The sequence below is a fragment of the Brienomyrus brachyistius genome, chromosome 16 (assembly GCF_023856365.1).
Source record: "Brienomyrus brachyistius isolate T26 chromosome 16, BBRACH_0.4, whole genome shotgun sequence".
In the NCBI taxonomy this organism is placed as follows: domain Eukaryota; kingdom Metazoa; phylum Chordata; class Actinopteri; order Osteoglossiformes; family Mormyridae; genus Brienomyrus; species Brienomyrus brachyistius.
The window spans coordinates 18,606,153-18,623,883 of NC_064548.1; the positions used below are offsets into that span (position 1 = coordinate 18,606,153).

The window sequence follows — 17,731 nt, forward strand, 5'->3', positions numbered from 1 at the left end:
AACCTTTCTCAGCTGCAGCCTGGACGGCCCTGCCTGGCTGCTCGATGGATCCGGAGCTTATTGTGACCACAGCCTGCAGATTTTTGGAATCATTTGATCATTTTCCTTGTTCCCAGGGGGTGTTATCCCTATGGGGCGGAGCTCGTGCCCTGGACTGGCAATAATGATTTCCTGACTTTTTAATAGTTAGAAAATATGAAGCAGCCTGATGGTGTGGTGTAAATGTAATAGCATCGTTTAACATATCTGCACATGCAACAGCAATAAAAAGGGTATTTTTTTTATGTAGGTCTTGGCCAGTATGAAATCAGTGGCATGACTGAAGTGCTAATGTGGAAACCGCCGTGGGTGTGGTCCTCTGGAAATGCGTGGCCAGTCACTGTTTTATGTACATAGCAGCAGCAATTGAGTTTTAACCGATATGTTAAAGCACAGAGGGCGGGACCTTGGCCGAAAAATATTCCTAACATTGCTGGGCTGTATTCCAGTGTTTATTTGCCACCGTACTAATGACCAGAACGTTTTCCTGCTTCTCGCCAGTAGCTGTCAGCAGGAGCGTGCCGCAGCCTAGCAAACACATTAGAGGGCTCGATGAGTCGATCTACAGTGATTCTGTGTGACTTAATTCAGTCATTCTGTTTATTGTGCCACTCCATTGAAATAATGCCAGCATGGATGCCCAGCTGCCAACTGCTCCTTTTGTGGGAATCGGAGAGAAAGATTTGGGTGGGGGGGGGGTTGCTTTTTTCCGGACAGGCTCTGACCCTACACCAGCAGTATGTAGTGCGGGGCGGAGCGGTTAATCCTTCATTTACAGTCTTGCACTATTCCAGAACTACCTCACTTCCTCAGTGATACATTCTCCATCTGCTTTGTTACCTCCCCCACCCCCAAATTAATGTGTTTAAACAGCTGTGTTTTTAAGAAGGTTACCCTGCTTGCTCCCTAAATCTCATCTCAGTGCTGGCTGTGGTGTGCAGTATCAGCTCCAACGCAGAGCTTTGTACGCCATGGCAGATGGAAGCATCCGGAATCTACATGGTGAAGTACTACCAGCCTAGTCGGAGATGAAGCTTCTTGTGAAGAGAGACACGCACGTTCGGGAAATCTGAAATATCACAGGGAATCTGAATTGTAATGATATGGATTTTCCACCTGAGTTCTGTGATAGCCTCCATTGCGCTAATGTGTATTTAACACACCATGGAACGTTTTGGAGGATCTCCACCTCTAGTTTGTTTTCCTTTTTTGGGGGAGGGGTCTAGTTTGAAACCAGAGGGTTGCCGGTTCGTGCCCCGATTCCTCCTGACTCCATTAAAGTGTCCTTGAGCAAGACACTGAACCCAAAATTGTCCCGGTGTGCAGGTTGGCGCCTTGCATGGCAGCCTCCGCCACCGGTGTATGAATGAATGTGTGGATGGGTGAATGTGAGGCATGGAATGTACTCGTAGGAGTAGAAAAGTGCTATATAAATGCAGTCCATTTACCAATAACAGGGAAACCAAACTGATCAACTGTAAGTTTCTTTTTTTCCAGTGCATAGCTTTATATACATAGATGTGAAAACTTAGGCATATAATTTAACCTCCAGATTTTATTTATTTAATCGCTGTTTGCAGAGATTTACAAACAACGTCTTAAATTATGGATTTAGTCTGAGGCGGCCTAAACGGAGACAATACCCGGCTTTGAACTGATCATTTCTCGCTGCTGAAATATACTGTGCAAAATTAACACCAGCGCTTACTGAGAAATGTAATTCATTGCAACACCAGCCAAAGGTGGGGAAAGGAGGAGAATAGCTCTTATTAAATAATTGAATTGGGGGTTTGTCTGCAGGGACGGTTGCCTGTGTGCGCTGATAAATGTTTTTCTAAACCTTAGAAAGTGCTGCACAAGCCTGGCAGCCCTGAAGTTTATTTGCGAGCTTGTTGAGCATGAAGCTTGTTTTTCTTAACCCAGAAATAGATCCTATTGTCTTAAGAACCAGCATCAGCCTGTAAATCTAATCATACCTGAGGTCTGGCTTGTGCTTCTCATTGGCACTGACCAGCATAGACTGGCATCTGTCACAGAGACGTTTGGTTTCATGGTTAGACAACAAAGGGCTCGCACTGTGAGTTTATCACCCGCTCGTACTTTGAACTTCGCAGTAATTATGTAGGCCTTGGCCTGCACTCATAACCCAGCCCAAAGCTAACGAAGCCGTTAGACTGGATACAAGCCGTGCTTTAAATGAAAGTCCACCAGCTACCTGAGTATTATGCAGTCTGCTTCCAAATCTGTCTGCCCACAGCTGAATTTTTTTCGTTTTATTTAAAAAAAATTTAGCTTGGGCCAACAACAATATTCAGCAAACATGGAATTAATATGCCCTGGATGAAATGAATATCAATGAAATGAACTAGTTTTACCAACTCTAGATATAAATTAGCTGCAGCTATCCTGTAGCAAGGACTATAATTTAGCACACTTTAACTCGCCTGTCCTTTGTCCACTGTGTGTGGCCTTGGCTGTTCGAGTCATTGACTCTTGTGTTCCCCTTCTTGTTCTGATTAGCCAGTTAGAGGTGTTAAAGACCGTAGGCTCCTTTAACTTTCCCCAGACTGTACCCATTATTGTGCTATGTAACCTCCTACACGAAATTGTTTGTTTGGTCAATGTGGTGTAACTGTCAGTGATCTGGAAAAGTGCCTGTTGGATTCCCTTATAAAACCTTCTCTACCCAAATTGTCGTCGGCACAGAAAAGCAGTGAAATTCAGAAGTCGTTAGGAGTGAGCGCTTAAGCTCTCCTGGATGTCAGGTATAATAAATCATGTTTGAGTTCAAGGTATTTCTAATAAATCATTTTTATTAATTTGAGATGTTATGATATTATCATCATGTGCAGTCAAGGTAACCCAGTGCTTTTGAATTAGCCTTATTCTTTCTGCTGCAACACAAATTGATATAATCTAATATAAACCTTATATGTACGTTACTGTGTCTGTGTTTGCTCAGTGAAGCTATTGACATGTAATTTGCCACATTTACTATAATATTAACACCAGTCCGTTGGTAGTTAATATTGGTTTCAAGAGATTAATTTTGATGTTCTCTCTCTCTGCAAGACCAGCTTCTGAGGAATTCAATTGAAACCTAATGACTACAGCTTTTCCAGACTGTGGAAATTCTTCATCTTCAGATTTTTAAGTTTGCTGGATTTGGTGCTCTGTCAATGAGAGGGAGGGGTTCTGTGCCTGGAGGAAGGGGGGTCCTGTTGGTCTGATTGCAGTGAGCAGGTTGGACGTGGGAACTGCTGTGTAAAAGTACCCAAATGGCAGGCCTTCCTGTACCACAGAGCTAAGTCAGCCTTCTAAAAATATAGAAGGGGTGGTTAAAAAGGGTCGAAGGGAGGACTTCTGAATTGTGCATTATGGGAGCACAGTGAGTTGACGGTGTGAGTTTTTTAAAATTTAAATCAGCATTGATAAAGACTGGCTTACCAAACAAAGGTAGCAGTTTCACATATTTTCAGCCCTTCTGATTTGCCACAGTTGAGATAATAAGATGTCATGCATGGGTGTCAGTGTCTGCTTTTGTCTCTAGAATGGGCGCCGTCCCTGTCACAGATGTGCCTTGGCTGTCCCGTGCTGCACAGATGGGTAGCTGGCCCACACGTTTCATCGCTTATCCACAGCCATGCCAGCGGAAATAGTCTGGTAGCCAAGATGTTATCGATAATGAGGGCTGTTTGTCGTAGCAGCTGGATGGAGAGAATTTGGCAGTTGGCTCCTGGATTCTTGCAGCCCTCGAGAGCAGGATCCTTTAGCAGAGCTTGCAGGGTCTTCTCGGAAGTTCTGTCTACTGGGATGCTTGAAGTTGGGATTCTGGGAGCTGAATACTCTGAAGAACACCTGCTTTGTTGCAGTGTCTCATGCCCCCCCCATTGGGAGTTAAGAAAACTGCTTTGCTTAGCTGTTTTCCAGTTTTGCTGTCAGGGCTGGGCTGTGGACATTGTGTCTGAACCATATTTCCATTTACTGTTTGAAGTGTGTGTGGGGGAGTAGCGGTTAATACAGCAGTCAGTCGTGAATGTTTCTTTGGAAGACAAGTGGAATCAGGCCATGCCAAGGAAGGGCCCCCGTCTGGCCGATTTGCATATGATTTACAGGAGATTTGCATATTTCACGTGCCGACTGCATCCTTGTCAAAGGCTGCAGCGCTTATGCCTGACGGGCTGTGTACTCTAGCTTTTATGTTTTTGTCCACTAGATGTATGTTTTCCGTTTTGGGATTGAAAAGCCAGAAGTGATGACGACAAAAACATGGTGTTTCAAACACCGGAAAAGCATGTTTTGATTACCGAGTTACTTGGAGGGGTTAGGCAGATGCTCTGCCTCCAACTTCGTATGAAGATTGTATCTGTTTCTGGAATACATGAGTTTTATTCTCCGGTCAAGTATGGAAGGCTTTCAAAGATGGAAATGGGTATTTTATTTCTGAGTAGTTTTCAGGTCTCGTTTTTAGCATTTTTTTTCTCCCCCCATTGATTTGTGGGGCAAAAGAGTGTGAGTGTGAGTGAATTTCACCAAGAACGAAGACACTTGTGCTCCCTTGTGACACTGACACAGTTTTGTACCGGAGCTGTCAAATTTAATGGATATTGAATGGGACCTGTGGTAGAAAGCTTCTTGGTTTCCACGCAGACCTGAACTCCTCTGATTTTGCTTTGTTCTATTTTAGCTCTTTAATAGAAAGATTGCAACACTTCAGTGACCAATTTTAATGTACCAGTCCATCCATCCTCTTCACTCCACTGGCATATTATAGCACTGAACCTTCCTAAATGCACAGACTGAACTTGAAATGATTAAACATTACAGCTTTGACCGCTGTGGCCCCACTGCCGTTCTGGGATGTCCCAGGCCTCTGGCCTTTTCTCGTTAATTTTCCATACCAGCGTCGGGGTGAGTGTTACAGACGGCATCAGACATGTTTGATGGATCTCAGGGATTTTGTGCAGTATATTGCTGCAACCTCAGGTATTTTCTTCAAGCATCCATTTCAGTGTATCTTCTGATTTAAATTGCATCCAAGGCGCCCTTTTTCTGAAAACTCTCTATTTTGTGTATATAAGCAGATTAATCCAGACCTATTCGAGTGCTTACATGACTTGAGTATATGTGTGCTCGTACTTGTCAGCCAGTCATGGACAGATACATGAGCATTGCTTACTCTCCACTGCAGTAAGCTGACGTCGCTTTGACAGGTGACCGTAGCAGTGAAGCAGTGCTTGACGGATGGGTGTCGAGTTTTTCTACACCTAGGCTGTACATCTCCTTTGCTGCGGGAGGTGTGAGTAAGACTGAGATGGCGTTCACCCACGTGCACATGTGATCCAGGCAAGAATCTGGGCTGGCTGTGTGTGCAGGGGTGGGGACGCAGTGACGCCGTCCCTGACTGCACAAAGGATCGCACTGCTGGGGTGGCTAGCCCCGGTGTTACCATGGTTTTAACGCAGCAGGATTAGCTGACCTTGGTGTTGCCATGGCTGAAATGCTGGGAGGTCTTCAGGGCAGAGTGGAGGATAGGTGCCTTGGCAGGGGGCTGTTCTCTGTGAGCCAAAGTTTCAAAAACTTTGGGTTTTCTGTAGGGGCGTGACGATATACTCAGCCCACGAGACGAGACAATATTGGGTTCATGAGAATGAGACGATATTGTAACAATATTTTAAGGAAAAATTCAAAGAGGAAATATTACTGGAAAGCACCCTTTTATTTGATTAATTTGAAAGACAAAAAAATTATAAAGCCAATGTATGATGAACTGTTTTAAAGAATCACAATCGTCATATGCAGTAAAGAACAGAAAAAATATCTAGCACCATAAAATTTCACCACTAACTCAAATGACAGGCTTCTCTACTATTTGACTTTTCAATTGAACATAAAATAGAATATAAATAAATAAATATAAATAACAAACATAACTTATTTTTAATGTTCTCTTCACCGGTGCAGTGGATTTACGTAAAGAGCGATGATGGTGCTGCAAATGGCTCTGCACAGTAGTAGCATTAGCCGATGTGTCCGGCATTATTTTCCTACAATGCTTACAGATGGTTCATGTTTTTGTCTGTCACCCTTTTGCCATTTATATTTTCACCAGGTACCCAAAATGCTGCCACACAAAACATTTAAATGCGTCTGGGGCATCTACTATGGTAATTTCGTCAGACGCCGTCATGCTTACAGCAGCTGATTTGCAGTGCCTTCGAGACGTCGAGCTTTTCACTCCGACGAGAAATCTCATCATGTTGCAATATCGCGAGGTCTCGGGACACCCCTAGTCATCTGTGTATCTTAGATGCTTTCTGATGAGAGAGCTTGCTAAGATGGATAATTGAGGGAAGTAATTTGTCCTCATACCAAGACAGCGCAACAAAAATGACAGGTGTTGTCATTTGAAGCTGAGTGGGTCAGAAAGGGTTGGACCTTGTTCTGTAGACTAATATTGGCATACCATCAAGATCAGTCTACAGGTAAACCTGACAGGTTCAGGATTGTGCTTTAAATCTGGTCCATCTGTGTGACATGCGATAGATTTTTCCCTTGATCACTTGGATGTTTACAGATGGCAAACTATTTCTGTGCATTTGTTTCCATAAGTGATACCTTATGTTGCTGCTGTTTGTGTGTCAGTGTCTTATGAAATATAAGCATCGCATCTAGTCTCGCACCCTAGGGAATCCTAGGGTTGGGTCTTGTCTCAAATTTAGTAGTCTGTGTGCAGATAATGTAAATTTAGCTGGTAATTAGATTTGTTTAGTATCATGTACAAATACTTGTAAGACGTTATAAGCAAATCTGTTTAATATTTGTATCAAAATTGTTAGCGAATGTGATTTCTTTTGTCAGATTCGTTTAGTCGCTCCAAAATAAACAGATGAGGCAGCATGATGACGTCGTCACTCTTGTCCTGAGATTTGAGTCTCTCACCATTTATCAAACTTTTGATAGGAGGACAAAAGATGAATGCTTTGTTGCCTCTTGTGTGAGCAGTGACGCTTCATCATAGTGTCTGCAATCAGTCGTCTCAAGCAGTTCAGAGCAGAGGATCACTTTGCTCTCCAAGTCGTGCTGCTGCTTGCCTTTAGGCTTATTTTGTCTCTCGATTTATCAAGCTCCAGATCTGGCACCAGCTCTTAGAATGGTAAGAGACCAAAATGAAACCCAACACATGTCAGCCGTTGCAGAAAGAGAAGCCGTGTGATGTCTGTACCAGTGCCATCCCGTTTGCCAGTCCACAGAAAACCGGCTTCTCCTTGTTGGTGTAGATGATGCCTGTCCACGTCTCTTATTTGAGGTGCGGGTCAGATGCCAGCTGTGCCAGCTGACAGAGTGCGCATATTCAGGGGTGAAACTAACTTTTAGTCCAACCCAAGGTATTTCCAGCACTCAGTCTAATCATGTGGCACGGTAAAACTGCAGTAGTCAGAAACGTGGGTCACGCTATTACAATAAATAGGGTTATTTATGCTGGACAGTAGAAGGACTGTAAAGTATGTTGGATATGCACCCCATAAATTACTCTTCTGTATTAGCCAGGAAGATGGATGGAGAGAGAGCGTGCACGGTACAGGAAGGCCAGCCTGAGATGCGTTAAGTGATTGCACAGCCTAAATCAGTGTTTCAGCCCAGTCCACATTTTTGCGGGAGCCAGGAGGGAGGAAAAAACATGGACCGTCTGGAGGTTCCCAAGGATGCCAACCTTGATGTTCTGGATACTGAGATGCTTTGAAACAGGAGATTACCCAGTTATGTGCTCTGTGGCTGATGACCGAAAGAATATGATATCCTGTGCTGAAATTGGACTTCGAGCCTTTGAAGTTTCCCTTTTTATTTATTTTTTTATTAATATTTGAGAGAAGCCACAACAGTGATTAAGTGTTAATGACAGTTGGCAGCATACTCCTGCTTTCTTGCGGGAATTCCGCATGTTACAGCATGCGCACAGACTGCTAACTGCCCCGAGTCCCGACCCTGTCCCAGAGTCATCCTGGATTTTCTCCAGAGAAGCTCTTTGTCGTTCGCTTGTTTGGCTTATTTTGTGTCTTTGTTTAGTATAACAGAAATGAGCTGTTTTTGTTTTAAATATCAGGGGGGAAACATGTTTTGATTACTGGAGGATAGGCACATGTTTCATATCCTGCAGATCTCTTCATCCCACTTTATTATTAGCTATGAAGATTGTTTCCTCTTGTTATATTCATTAGCTCTGAGATGAGCTGGAATTTGTGAATTTGCCATTTTGTTCTCTCTCTTTTCTGTGGGTCGCGTCTATTTCTTTGGACTGTCCTGTACTGTCATCTGTTACCTGTTTGTCTTCAGCTCTGCAACAACATCGTTAAGCTTCCATCTTGCTTTGGAATACCGAGAGGTCTCTCTCTTCATTTTTGGGGCAACACTTTGCGTATAATTGTGTGCAACCTGTAGCCTAATGCTTGACTTAACTGCAGTCCTCTCTACAATATGCACACAGCCGCCTCTTCCAGTGAAGACCAGCACAATGCACGTGTGTCACCTGCTCTATGTAGATGAAGCCAAGGCTGTTGGCTTTAGTGACTTTTCTGGCGGAGCACTTGGTGGCTCTGTTCATGTGTGTCACGAGCGTGTTTCCATGCTACAGCCTTGATATGAATGGATGTGAATGGGTATCTCCTGCTAAAAGCAACAGTGTTAAATGTGTTGCTTGAGAGCCTGTAAATCTTACTGGTATTAATCTTGCCCATTAATTTAGCATCAGTAGTTCCTGAACTGTCTTATTGTTCTGTAAAGGTAATCGTGTTTCTGTCCTATGTGGTTATTGTCAAGGCTGCTGGTCAAGGCTTTCATTCATTGCCAACAGGGAAATTTAAGTGCCGTTCCTCTTGTACCAGGGCGCCTCCTGCCGTGTAATCCAAGTGATCTGCTGGTGCATGTTCATGGTCACCCAGTCACGTGGTGTCACACTCTGCTGTGTGCATAAATATTGCGTCCTACTCATGGTCACTTTTTAATTTGGGTATTTAATTTTAGGGCTCCAGGATATCAAATAGTGATACACGTGCAAAAATCACCCGGGCTTTTGTTCACGGGTGTAAAAATTAGTCGGGAAGCCAGCTTTTCACAGAAAATATTAATGAGAGGCGCATTGTGACCCCTCAAGTTTAGTAATCTCTATAGCGTCGGTGTATCCTTATTTATTACATGTGGTTGGCAGAGCACATGCCCCATGCTACTAATTTTTGTAAATCATGGCAGCGATGAGCACTGAAGTGGCGGTGAAGAAAGGGACAGCTCAGCAGCCACAGCATCATCTGAAAGAGGTGGCGGTACGTCTTGCAGTTTCAAGTCCGACACAAACATAAGGCTTCGCCAGATTCATAGGGGATTTCTAACTTTTGGGCTTCGCACTATGCCTCTCAGTGGTATTTTAGGCACTTGACTAATCTGCTTATCAAATTGTGGGCGTGAGTAAATGTATGTATAGTACTGAAAAGACAAATGTTTGCCCACTATCTAAAGCCCGGTGCGCGTGGCTGTATAATCGCGATGTGATATCGTGGAGCCTTAGTATTTTTTTTTCTTTCTGTGTGTGAGCCTTTTGTACTGGACTTCTGCCTAGCTAAAGCTTCCCTGCCTGTACTTTATCCCTCCGAAATATCGCGCATGTGCCGCCGTCCCTGCAGCATTCGATGATCTTTGTTATGAGAACAGTCCAAAGTATTTCCGCTGATCTCAACATCCGCTGTACCTCTGCCAACTAGGTCACAGATACTGAATGGAGGTCGGGGGGGGGGGGGGGGGGGGGGGGGCACTGAAACAAGCTGAGGCACCTCTGGGCCAGTGCAGGTCACTCACTGTGTTGGGGAAACCACCGATTTGTGAACACTCCATGTACACACCTTTTCAAAATGCTCTAAGTGATATTGTGTCTTTGCTGTAGTCAGTCAGGTTCTAAATTAAAGATTCAGTTCTTCAGTGTATAATATAAATTCTTGTGTATTGTTTAAAATACTAGCCAGCATATGCCTTCCCTTCATGTGCCGCCTGGCTGCAGTCCAAGCAATCCAACTTACCGTGGTGCTTCCCCTAGTGGTCTGTTTTTACATAACACTGACGTCAGGCTTCTGCTTTTCTGTGTAGCAGGGGGTGTAGCCATCAGGTAGCGTGCTGCAGGGGCCGCATCAGCACCGCAGCCAGCGTTTGCAAGCTGCTACGAATCAGTCTGCGATCTGCCATTTAGGTGTGTGATACCTGGTCTACCCAGAATGTCAGTTCCATATCGCTGGAATACAATACATTTATCAGTCCACTATTATTAGAAATTCTGCAAACAGTCCCCCCCCCCCCCATCTCTAAATGCCGTCTGTTCAGTTTCTAACACCATGGCACCGGTACTTATGCAGTGTTGCATGTAATTTGGGGAGCTCTTTTTTTAATATTGTCTGTCAGGAGCTGAAAGTTTGATTTTCACACCTCATTTGCATTGTGCTTTTCGAATGTTTTGATGCTGTTTTTACTGTGCGTGGACCACGAAAGCCTTTATGACCTTTCACATTCTGGCCTGGACGATTCACGGTTGCCATGCACGAGTGCAGAGCAGCTTTTTGCCTCTGGTTTTGTGGGACGCAGCAGCTGTCGCTGGTGACCCTTTGAGCCTGAGCCATCATGATTTTTATCATCTTTCTACCTATTTTGGGCTTCGTGCACTGAATTTTCAGTAACTCGCATTTTTCTCTCTGCTAGTTTTTAGATTTTTTTTTGTTATGTCCATAGTTTAACAGATTGTTACGGTTATTGAGAAGCATCATAATCACTGTTTTTGCTTAATATTGTGTGCCGTTTTGCAAGTATCCAAAACGTTACTCCGAAGGTTAAGCCTAGATCGGTCAGCCTGGCAAACTGCCCAGCTGTTCACCAAACCATAGCTCATTGTTAAAATTCAACTTTCGAAGTTTAAACAGTGCAATGTAGACACCCAGACGTAGGGTTTTTGTCAGGCTAAACAGACTGTGTGCGTTACTGTCGTCATGGTGTGAGCTCAGTGTGGGAACCGGGCCAGCCCTGAACTGGGTCTGCTGTGGAAGCCGTAGATCTAATCATCCTTTAGCCAGCCTGGATCCCGCGAGACCTCAGCCATTGTGCCGCTTCAGCCCAACACATTCAGTCAAACACATGCTTCTTGGAGTATCTATGGCAACCATATGCAGCACATCCTCCACAATTACAGGTTTCCAGTTTTTCTTTTTTGGCTTAAACGCCTGACAGCATCATTGTATGTCATCTGCCGTTCGGTGTCTTCAGGGTTAGACTGGAGAACACTGTGGAGGGTAACCTTCACTCTGTCTTTTCTCCCCCTTCTGTAAATTTCCCATAATGCACATGTGCATGCTTTTGCACCCTGCAATGGGCTAGAATACTGTCTAGGGCCCCCCCACCCTTCTTGTGCCCTGTTCTGCCTGGAATATTAACCAGGCTTACTGAGACACTATGGAGTGCTGGATGGATGGATGGATGGATGGATGGATGGATGGATGGATGGATGGATGGAGGGCTGGGCTGGGCTGGGCTGGGTTAATGTTGAATTACGGTTTCCAAATGTCCTGCTGTATTATGTTCTGATCCCCCTGTCTCTTACCTCCTCATCTTAGATCTCAAGAGAGAAGCCAGCATCTGTCACATGCTGAAGCACCCCCACATCGTCGAGCTGCTGGAAACCTACAGCTCGGATGGGATGCTTTACATGGTCTTTGAGTTGTAAGTATGCTCCATGTAATCTTTTTGGGGTTGTGCCTTTCCTCTCCTTGGTCTGTTGAGTTTGGGTGCGGTTTTGCCAGTCAGCACGGCCTTACGGGTTGTTCGCGAGCTTTGCCTGGCCTACCCGTGTTTTGAAGAGTCCTTCTGGGGAGACGCGGCTCTCTGGTCGGAGCAAAAAAATTAAAGCAAAGGCTCATGCTAGCAGTCAGGACTGGCAGGATCAGGGTTCTGCTCATTACTACTTATTTCTTTTCTGCGTGATGTGAGGATCACAGCTCTTCCCTTTGATCTCTGGCCGGTGCTCTCAAATGAAGTTTTTTTTTTTTTTTGATGGGTCACGGCCCCCAGTAGAAACTCAGTTTGGTGAGAGAACTGAGAAGGGACTGAAATTGTAGGGATTGAACTCCGATTGGGCAGGTTTGCAGCATCCTGCTGTTCAGTTGCCTCGTCGTATGGTAGAGAGAGAATCGAAGGTGCGAGTTAGACTGCAGAGGGATACGTGATGCTGAGTGGGAGGGCGCACACTTAAGAGCTCTCATGGAATCTGCCCCCTTTTTGACCCCCTGCGGAGGGGAACATCGCCGTAAGGCATAGCGCTAAGGCACTCGGGGGCGGGCAGAGGTGATGTGGTCTCACTGGTGTCTGGGGATGCTATGGTGGTGGGAGACTTCCAGGCCGGCCTTGACGCGAAGCAGCTGAACTGATTGGGTCCAATGCAGCCACATGGTAGCACTGTCAGTGCGAAACATGCTACTAAAATCACCCTTTGGGATTATATTCACTGATTCTCAGACAATGGCCTTGCAGTTTTATGCATGACCTGTGCAGTTATTTATGACGTGATGCTGACTGATTCCAGCTGCTCCCAGGTGCCATGTGCCCGTAAAACCACTTCCGTTTCCCCGAGATGTTTCCTCAGCTGCAGCCCAGAGTCCTGATCTCTGCTCCTTTTAAGACCCAGACTTACATGTGTGATTATCTCACTATGTGAGGGATCGTTTTCATCTTTGGTGAATGGGAACTGATACGAGTCCCAATTTGCTGAGGCTTTGGTAAGCTAGTGATTGTTGATCCGCCGAATTTCCCTGCTGTTCTGGTGGGGATTACCCCCTGTCTGTCTGCCAAGAGCTTTTAAAGAGCTGAGCAGGGAGCAGTTAAAGAAGCGGTGCTTGTGTGGATAGAAAGACCAGCTTCCGTCCCTGCTAATTGTCTCTTCTGGACCACAACTGAGACAGACCGAGCTGGTGAATCTTTTACTTTCCCCTCTGCGGGAGTCTTGCTTCAGCCGTCATTTAAATGCAAAGTGAACCTTTCGAAAAAAACGTGTTCCGCTTTGAAAGTCCTTCAGCGCTCACCAGTGGATGTGAAGGACAGCACTTGGGTAAATTTAATTGTCATGGTAGTTTGTGTCTGGAGTGTTTATCTTGCTGCATGGTGTCTTTGCTTGGAACAACTCTGGTAGAGGTTTTAACTGTAAAGAATCCACATCGATGCATAAAACAAAACACGATTCCTGTTTCAGAGAATATCAATGATTGAACATTGTTAAAAGATACTGAGATTTCAATTCTCCAAGGTTGCAGTTTAGCTGAGGGTCTGGTATATTCAGCTCTGTTTAATTATTATTTAATAAAACAAATTAGAATGACAGTGGTGGTTCTGGTGCTCCCAGTAGAGAATCACCAAAAGGTACGCGTTGCTTCAAAGAAATGTCCTCATCGTTAGACTGCTTGTAAAATAAGATGCTAATGTTCTTCTCTTTGTGTTTGACAGCCTAATGTATCCAGTCATTATTTCTCTGCTACTGTAATTATCAGACACCAGCCTGTAATGTTACTCTCCTCCCCGCCCACTTGCCGCCCCGCCCTTCTTTCCCACCCCCTCCCACAGCATGGATGGGGCTGACCTGTGTTTTGAGATCGTAAAGAGAGCTGACGCCGGATTCGTCTACAGCGAAGCTGTTGCCAGGTGAGGCATCTCTGCTGCCCTGCTCTGAGTGAGCAAAGGAAACCCATAAAGATAAATAGAAACTGTGAGATGCTTTTACTGGAAATCACCCGGCTTACATGTTCAATTTTCTTTAGAATTTTCTTCCATTTCGAATTTCTCTTCATGGCTGTCTGTAGGCGTGTACCTGTCGCCGTTTGTGTCTCTCATTGCCTGGTGTTTAACACAGACAAATGATGCTGAAAGCGAATATCAGCATGTTTAGAGATGTTCTGTTCAAATGGACTGATTAGCCCTCCAGCGATGCTAAAAATGTGCCTGAGTGTATTATTCACTTAGAGCTCTGTTCCCCAACCCGGTCCTCTGCCAGTTCCATGTTTTTACTCTCTGAGCTCCCTGCCAGGCGGTCCACAAAACGCGGACTGTCTGTGGGTCCCCGAGGACCGGACTGGGAAACACTGACTTAGAGGCCTCCGCTTTCATTACTGGTCATTATGAGTTTTCGGCTGTGGTGCCGGGAGACTAGGTCTTGGCCAGTCAGAGCTGGCTTTCATACCTTTTCTTTTTCTTTCCTCGCTCAGCCTCTTTATAGACTACTGATGGGAATTTCTCAGGCGATTTAATGTCGGTGCCCCTGCTGAAGTGCCTTTATGATCATAACCGCACCAAAACGGGGGCCGCTAATGCGGTCAGGTCGGGCCGTTCTGTGCACGTCAAGAGCCTGCTGAAGCAACTGGACCTCAGTTTTGACAATCTCCCTCCCCTCCCCCTTCCTCTCTTTAGTCACTACATGCGGCAAATTTTGGAAGCCCTGCGCTACTGCCACGACAACAACGTCATTCACCGGGACGTAAAGGTACGACCTAATCGAGTGGTTGTCTTGGTAACAGTGTGCCCTGTTGAAGGCAGGAGCAGTGCTTTTGGGGCATGTTTCCCAGACATGTGTTACCTCTGTTACCATTAATGCTCTTGTGTATTTGTTGAAATGTTCATTAAGCGCAGGTGCCCATGCCTACTACCTGCTCTCAACTTGCAGGTGCACTAGGAAACAACCCCCCCTCCCCCCAAAGTGTAATACAACCTATCCAAGGTTTTCTATTAAATGTTGGACTTTTGCTGGTGGAGTTGCTGCCACTCAAGCTGGATATTGATGTCAGGTGGTCAGATCCCTTTCTCTGAGCTTGTGTGGCCGACCACTTCGCAACTGAACTTGCTTCCAGATGTTTCCACTTCGCAATCACTTCACTTGCGGTTGACCAGTGCAATTCTAACAGGGCAGATATGTTGAGATCTCTCACGTGTTGGAAAGACGGTGTCCTGTGTTGGGGCCTCACTGAAAATCACTCACCTTCTCTGCATAAACACTCAAACTGCAGCCAGTGTTTGTTGCTCGAGATCGCAGAGCTTCACGTTTTATTGCGCTTCTGTGCCGCTTAATTAGCCAGTTAGAGGTGCCCACATTTTGGGCATCAAGTACTCTTGTCATGTCTATGAATATTCTCTAAACCTGCATTTGCTTACCTCTTTGGGTACCTCCTAGCTGAAAAATGCTTTCATCAGTATAAGGTAGGTAGATTGACAGCTTTAAATGACAGGTTCTGTGTTTACTGTGAAGTATTTGTTTTGTGTATCATAGCGTATGCTGTGCAGTTACTCCCTTATTGATCTGCATTAAGTACACAGGATCTAGTGGCATCACTAATATAGGCTGTATAGCCTCCATAGAAAACACATGGTCTTTTTGTAACATTACAAAAGAAAATGCTTTGTCCCATTCAAGTTGTTTAAAAATTGGGTCCCATTTTAAAGGTATTGCTCCGAAGTGTGCAATGTTTTTACACAACAGAAATATTTTTTTTTCCATTTTTAAGTGTGGATTTCTTTGCATGGCACAGAAAGGGGTGGAATGTACACATAACACCTGCTTATTTGTGTAAAACGGCGTAAGGTTTTGCTCTGGCCTGTGATTTGTGTGCGTAAGCTCCACACGCCCGGCATGTGCTCTCATTTTTAAAATATTTCTGAGGGCTGCGTTTTATGTCCCCTTTTTTCTGGTGAGAGTTTTACCACAGCAATTAAATCCCACACTGGAAATATCCAGTGTGCTTCAAGGTGTGTCGTTTAACTGTGGGGTGACCTGCTGCCGGCTCTCTTATCTTCTGCCGCATCTCAGCCCTGAATCTCGGCACGTTTGAATGCACTAGGGCATGATTTTATATCATCCCGTGTTTTTCTTATCTTATTTGCCGAAAATGCGCGTGATATAGTTTTACATTGTAATGTATTGTGCTGCTTGACTTGCTGTGTGTTTGCACATGTATGCATTGTGTAAATGACTTTTCTGCACCAAAAAATTGACACTCGGTCCTTTTATCCTTTACGGATATGAATAAATCTGTATCTTTATAATTCGTAGTACCCGAACAATCTAAAGGCTGAAACACCTAAGGAAAATATAAAGGAAGTCAAGAAAAATTTCAGAAACTGGGTTGGCAGAGTTCGTTCATTCTGAAATTCTGTGTAGTGTGTGTGTGTGTGTGTGTGTGTGTGTGTGTGTGTGTGTGTGTGTGTGTGTGTGTGTGTGTGTGTGTGTGTGTGTGTGTGTGTGTGTGTGTGTGTGTGTGTGTGTGTGTGTGTGTGTGTGTGTTAGTGGAGCATTAAGTATCTGTATTGCTGTAGTAATTTCTTCCTCTTCTGGTATGGTTCATCACTTCACCACTTTTCTCTCAATAATTAAATCAGGGATGTGCTGGCTGCAGGTTCGAGCTCTTTCCCAGCCAGCTTGTCATATGGGCAGGCAATCCTGTTACAGCAGGCAGCACAGCACCTAACACGTGGCTGAAATTTGCGGTTCGAAGATCCAGGAAACAGTCTGCTGTAGTAAACTCTAAGTAAGATGCTTGGGTTCCGTGAACAGTCTAGCTTTATAAGCGTGTCAAAATTGCTACATTGCTTTCAATAAATACGTGATCTGAGCAATGAAATATAAACATGGTAAAATATCTGTTTTGGCACAGTATAAGATGCTGAGTAAATATAAGCAGTGTTTCTGGGTGTTTGTACAGTACTGTGCATAGTATGCGGTATGGTACACGGTATTCTCCATTAATAATCTTGCTGCAGGGTCTGCTGGAGTGAAACTGCCCCACATAAATATAAGGAGTGTGGCTGAGTTGATGCGGTTATTCAAATCACTAACCAACCCCATCTGCATGGATTACGGATCCTGGAATAACCACAGCAGTGTTTTATTTCTGAGATGTTTGATGGGTGAATTCCCCACCACAGCTTGTGAGCTTGATATCCTGGCAGTAGATACTTTAAAACTGCCGTCAAACTGTCATGGAACTCAGCGCAAAAAAAACCCTGCATTTTAAATGCAAGCAAGGGCTATTCTAATAGGAGACCAGACAGCCCTTAAAGGTTTCAGCTTCCTGAAGAACCACTTTTCTGTTTTTCTCACTAATGTTTATTTTGTTTGTTTTGACTTCTCAGTCAAAAGGTGGAAATCCTGAAGTAGTGACGTTACACTTCCATTTAAACTCAAATCATGTTTGTTTTTCTAGTTACTTTAATCAGACGTTGTCAGGGAAGTGTTCTGAGGATGTGTAAGACGGGTAGTGTTGTTTTTCTTGTACTGTATTTTGTGCTGCTAGTTGTTTGCTTTATTATTAATCAAATTTAATGTATATCCTTAGAAAAGCAGTGGATTGGGATGCAACACCTTCTCAGATTTTCTCTGATGTTAGTAACTGGAACCCTAATGGACATCGTCATGGTTCTCACCAGAAGGTTTCCAGTTCTAGTCTCAGGCAAGACCCTGTGGCTGCAGGGTTCATGAAATTCTACCCATTACAGTATTCAGCTCTATAAATGCTTATAATTAGGAAATGGAAATGACTTCAGTGGGAAAATCTCTTAAACTAAAGTAGCGAATTCCTCTATGTGCTGGAAAAGTTACCCCTTAGCTCAGTAATGATTTACATCTAAAGCCACTAAT

At 44.4% G+C, this 17,731-nt stretch overlaps 1 protein-coding gene across 5 annotated transcripts in view; it reads left to right on the top strand.

The window, feature by feature from the left end:
* The window catches only part of LOC125709758 (peripheral plasma membrane protein CASK-like), an 83,759-nt gene that overhangs the window by 36,507 nt on the left and 29,521 nt on the right, over nt 1-17,731 (top strand). For all 5 annotated transcript variants that reach the window (XM_048978543.1, XM_048978542.1, XM_048978545.1 and 2 more), the window contains exons 3-5: nt 11,679-11,784; nt 13,675-13,752; nt 14,515-14,587. In XM_048978543.1, the coding sequence (XP_048834500.1) occupies nt 11,679-11,784; nt 13,675-13,752; nt 14,515-14,587 (257 nt within the window). The remainder of the gene's footprint in view (nt 1-11,678; nt 11,785-13,674; nt 13,753-14,514; nt 14,588-17,731) is intronic.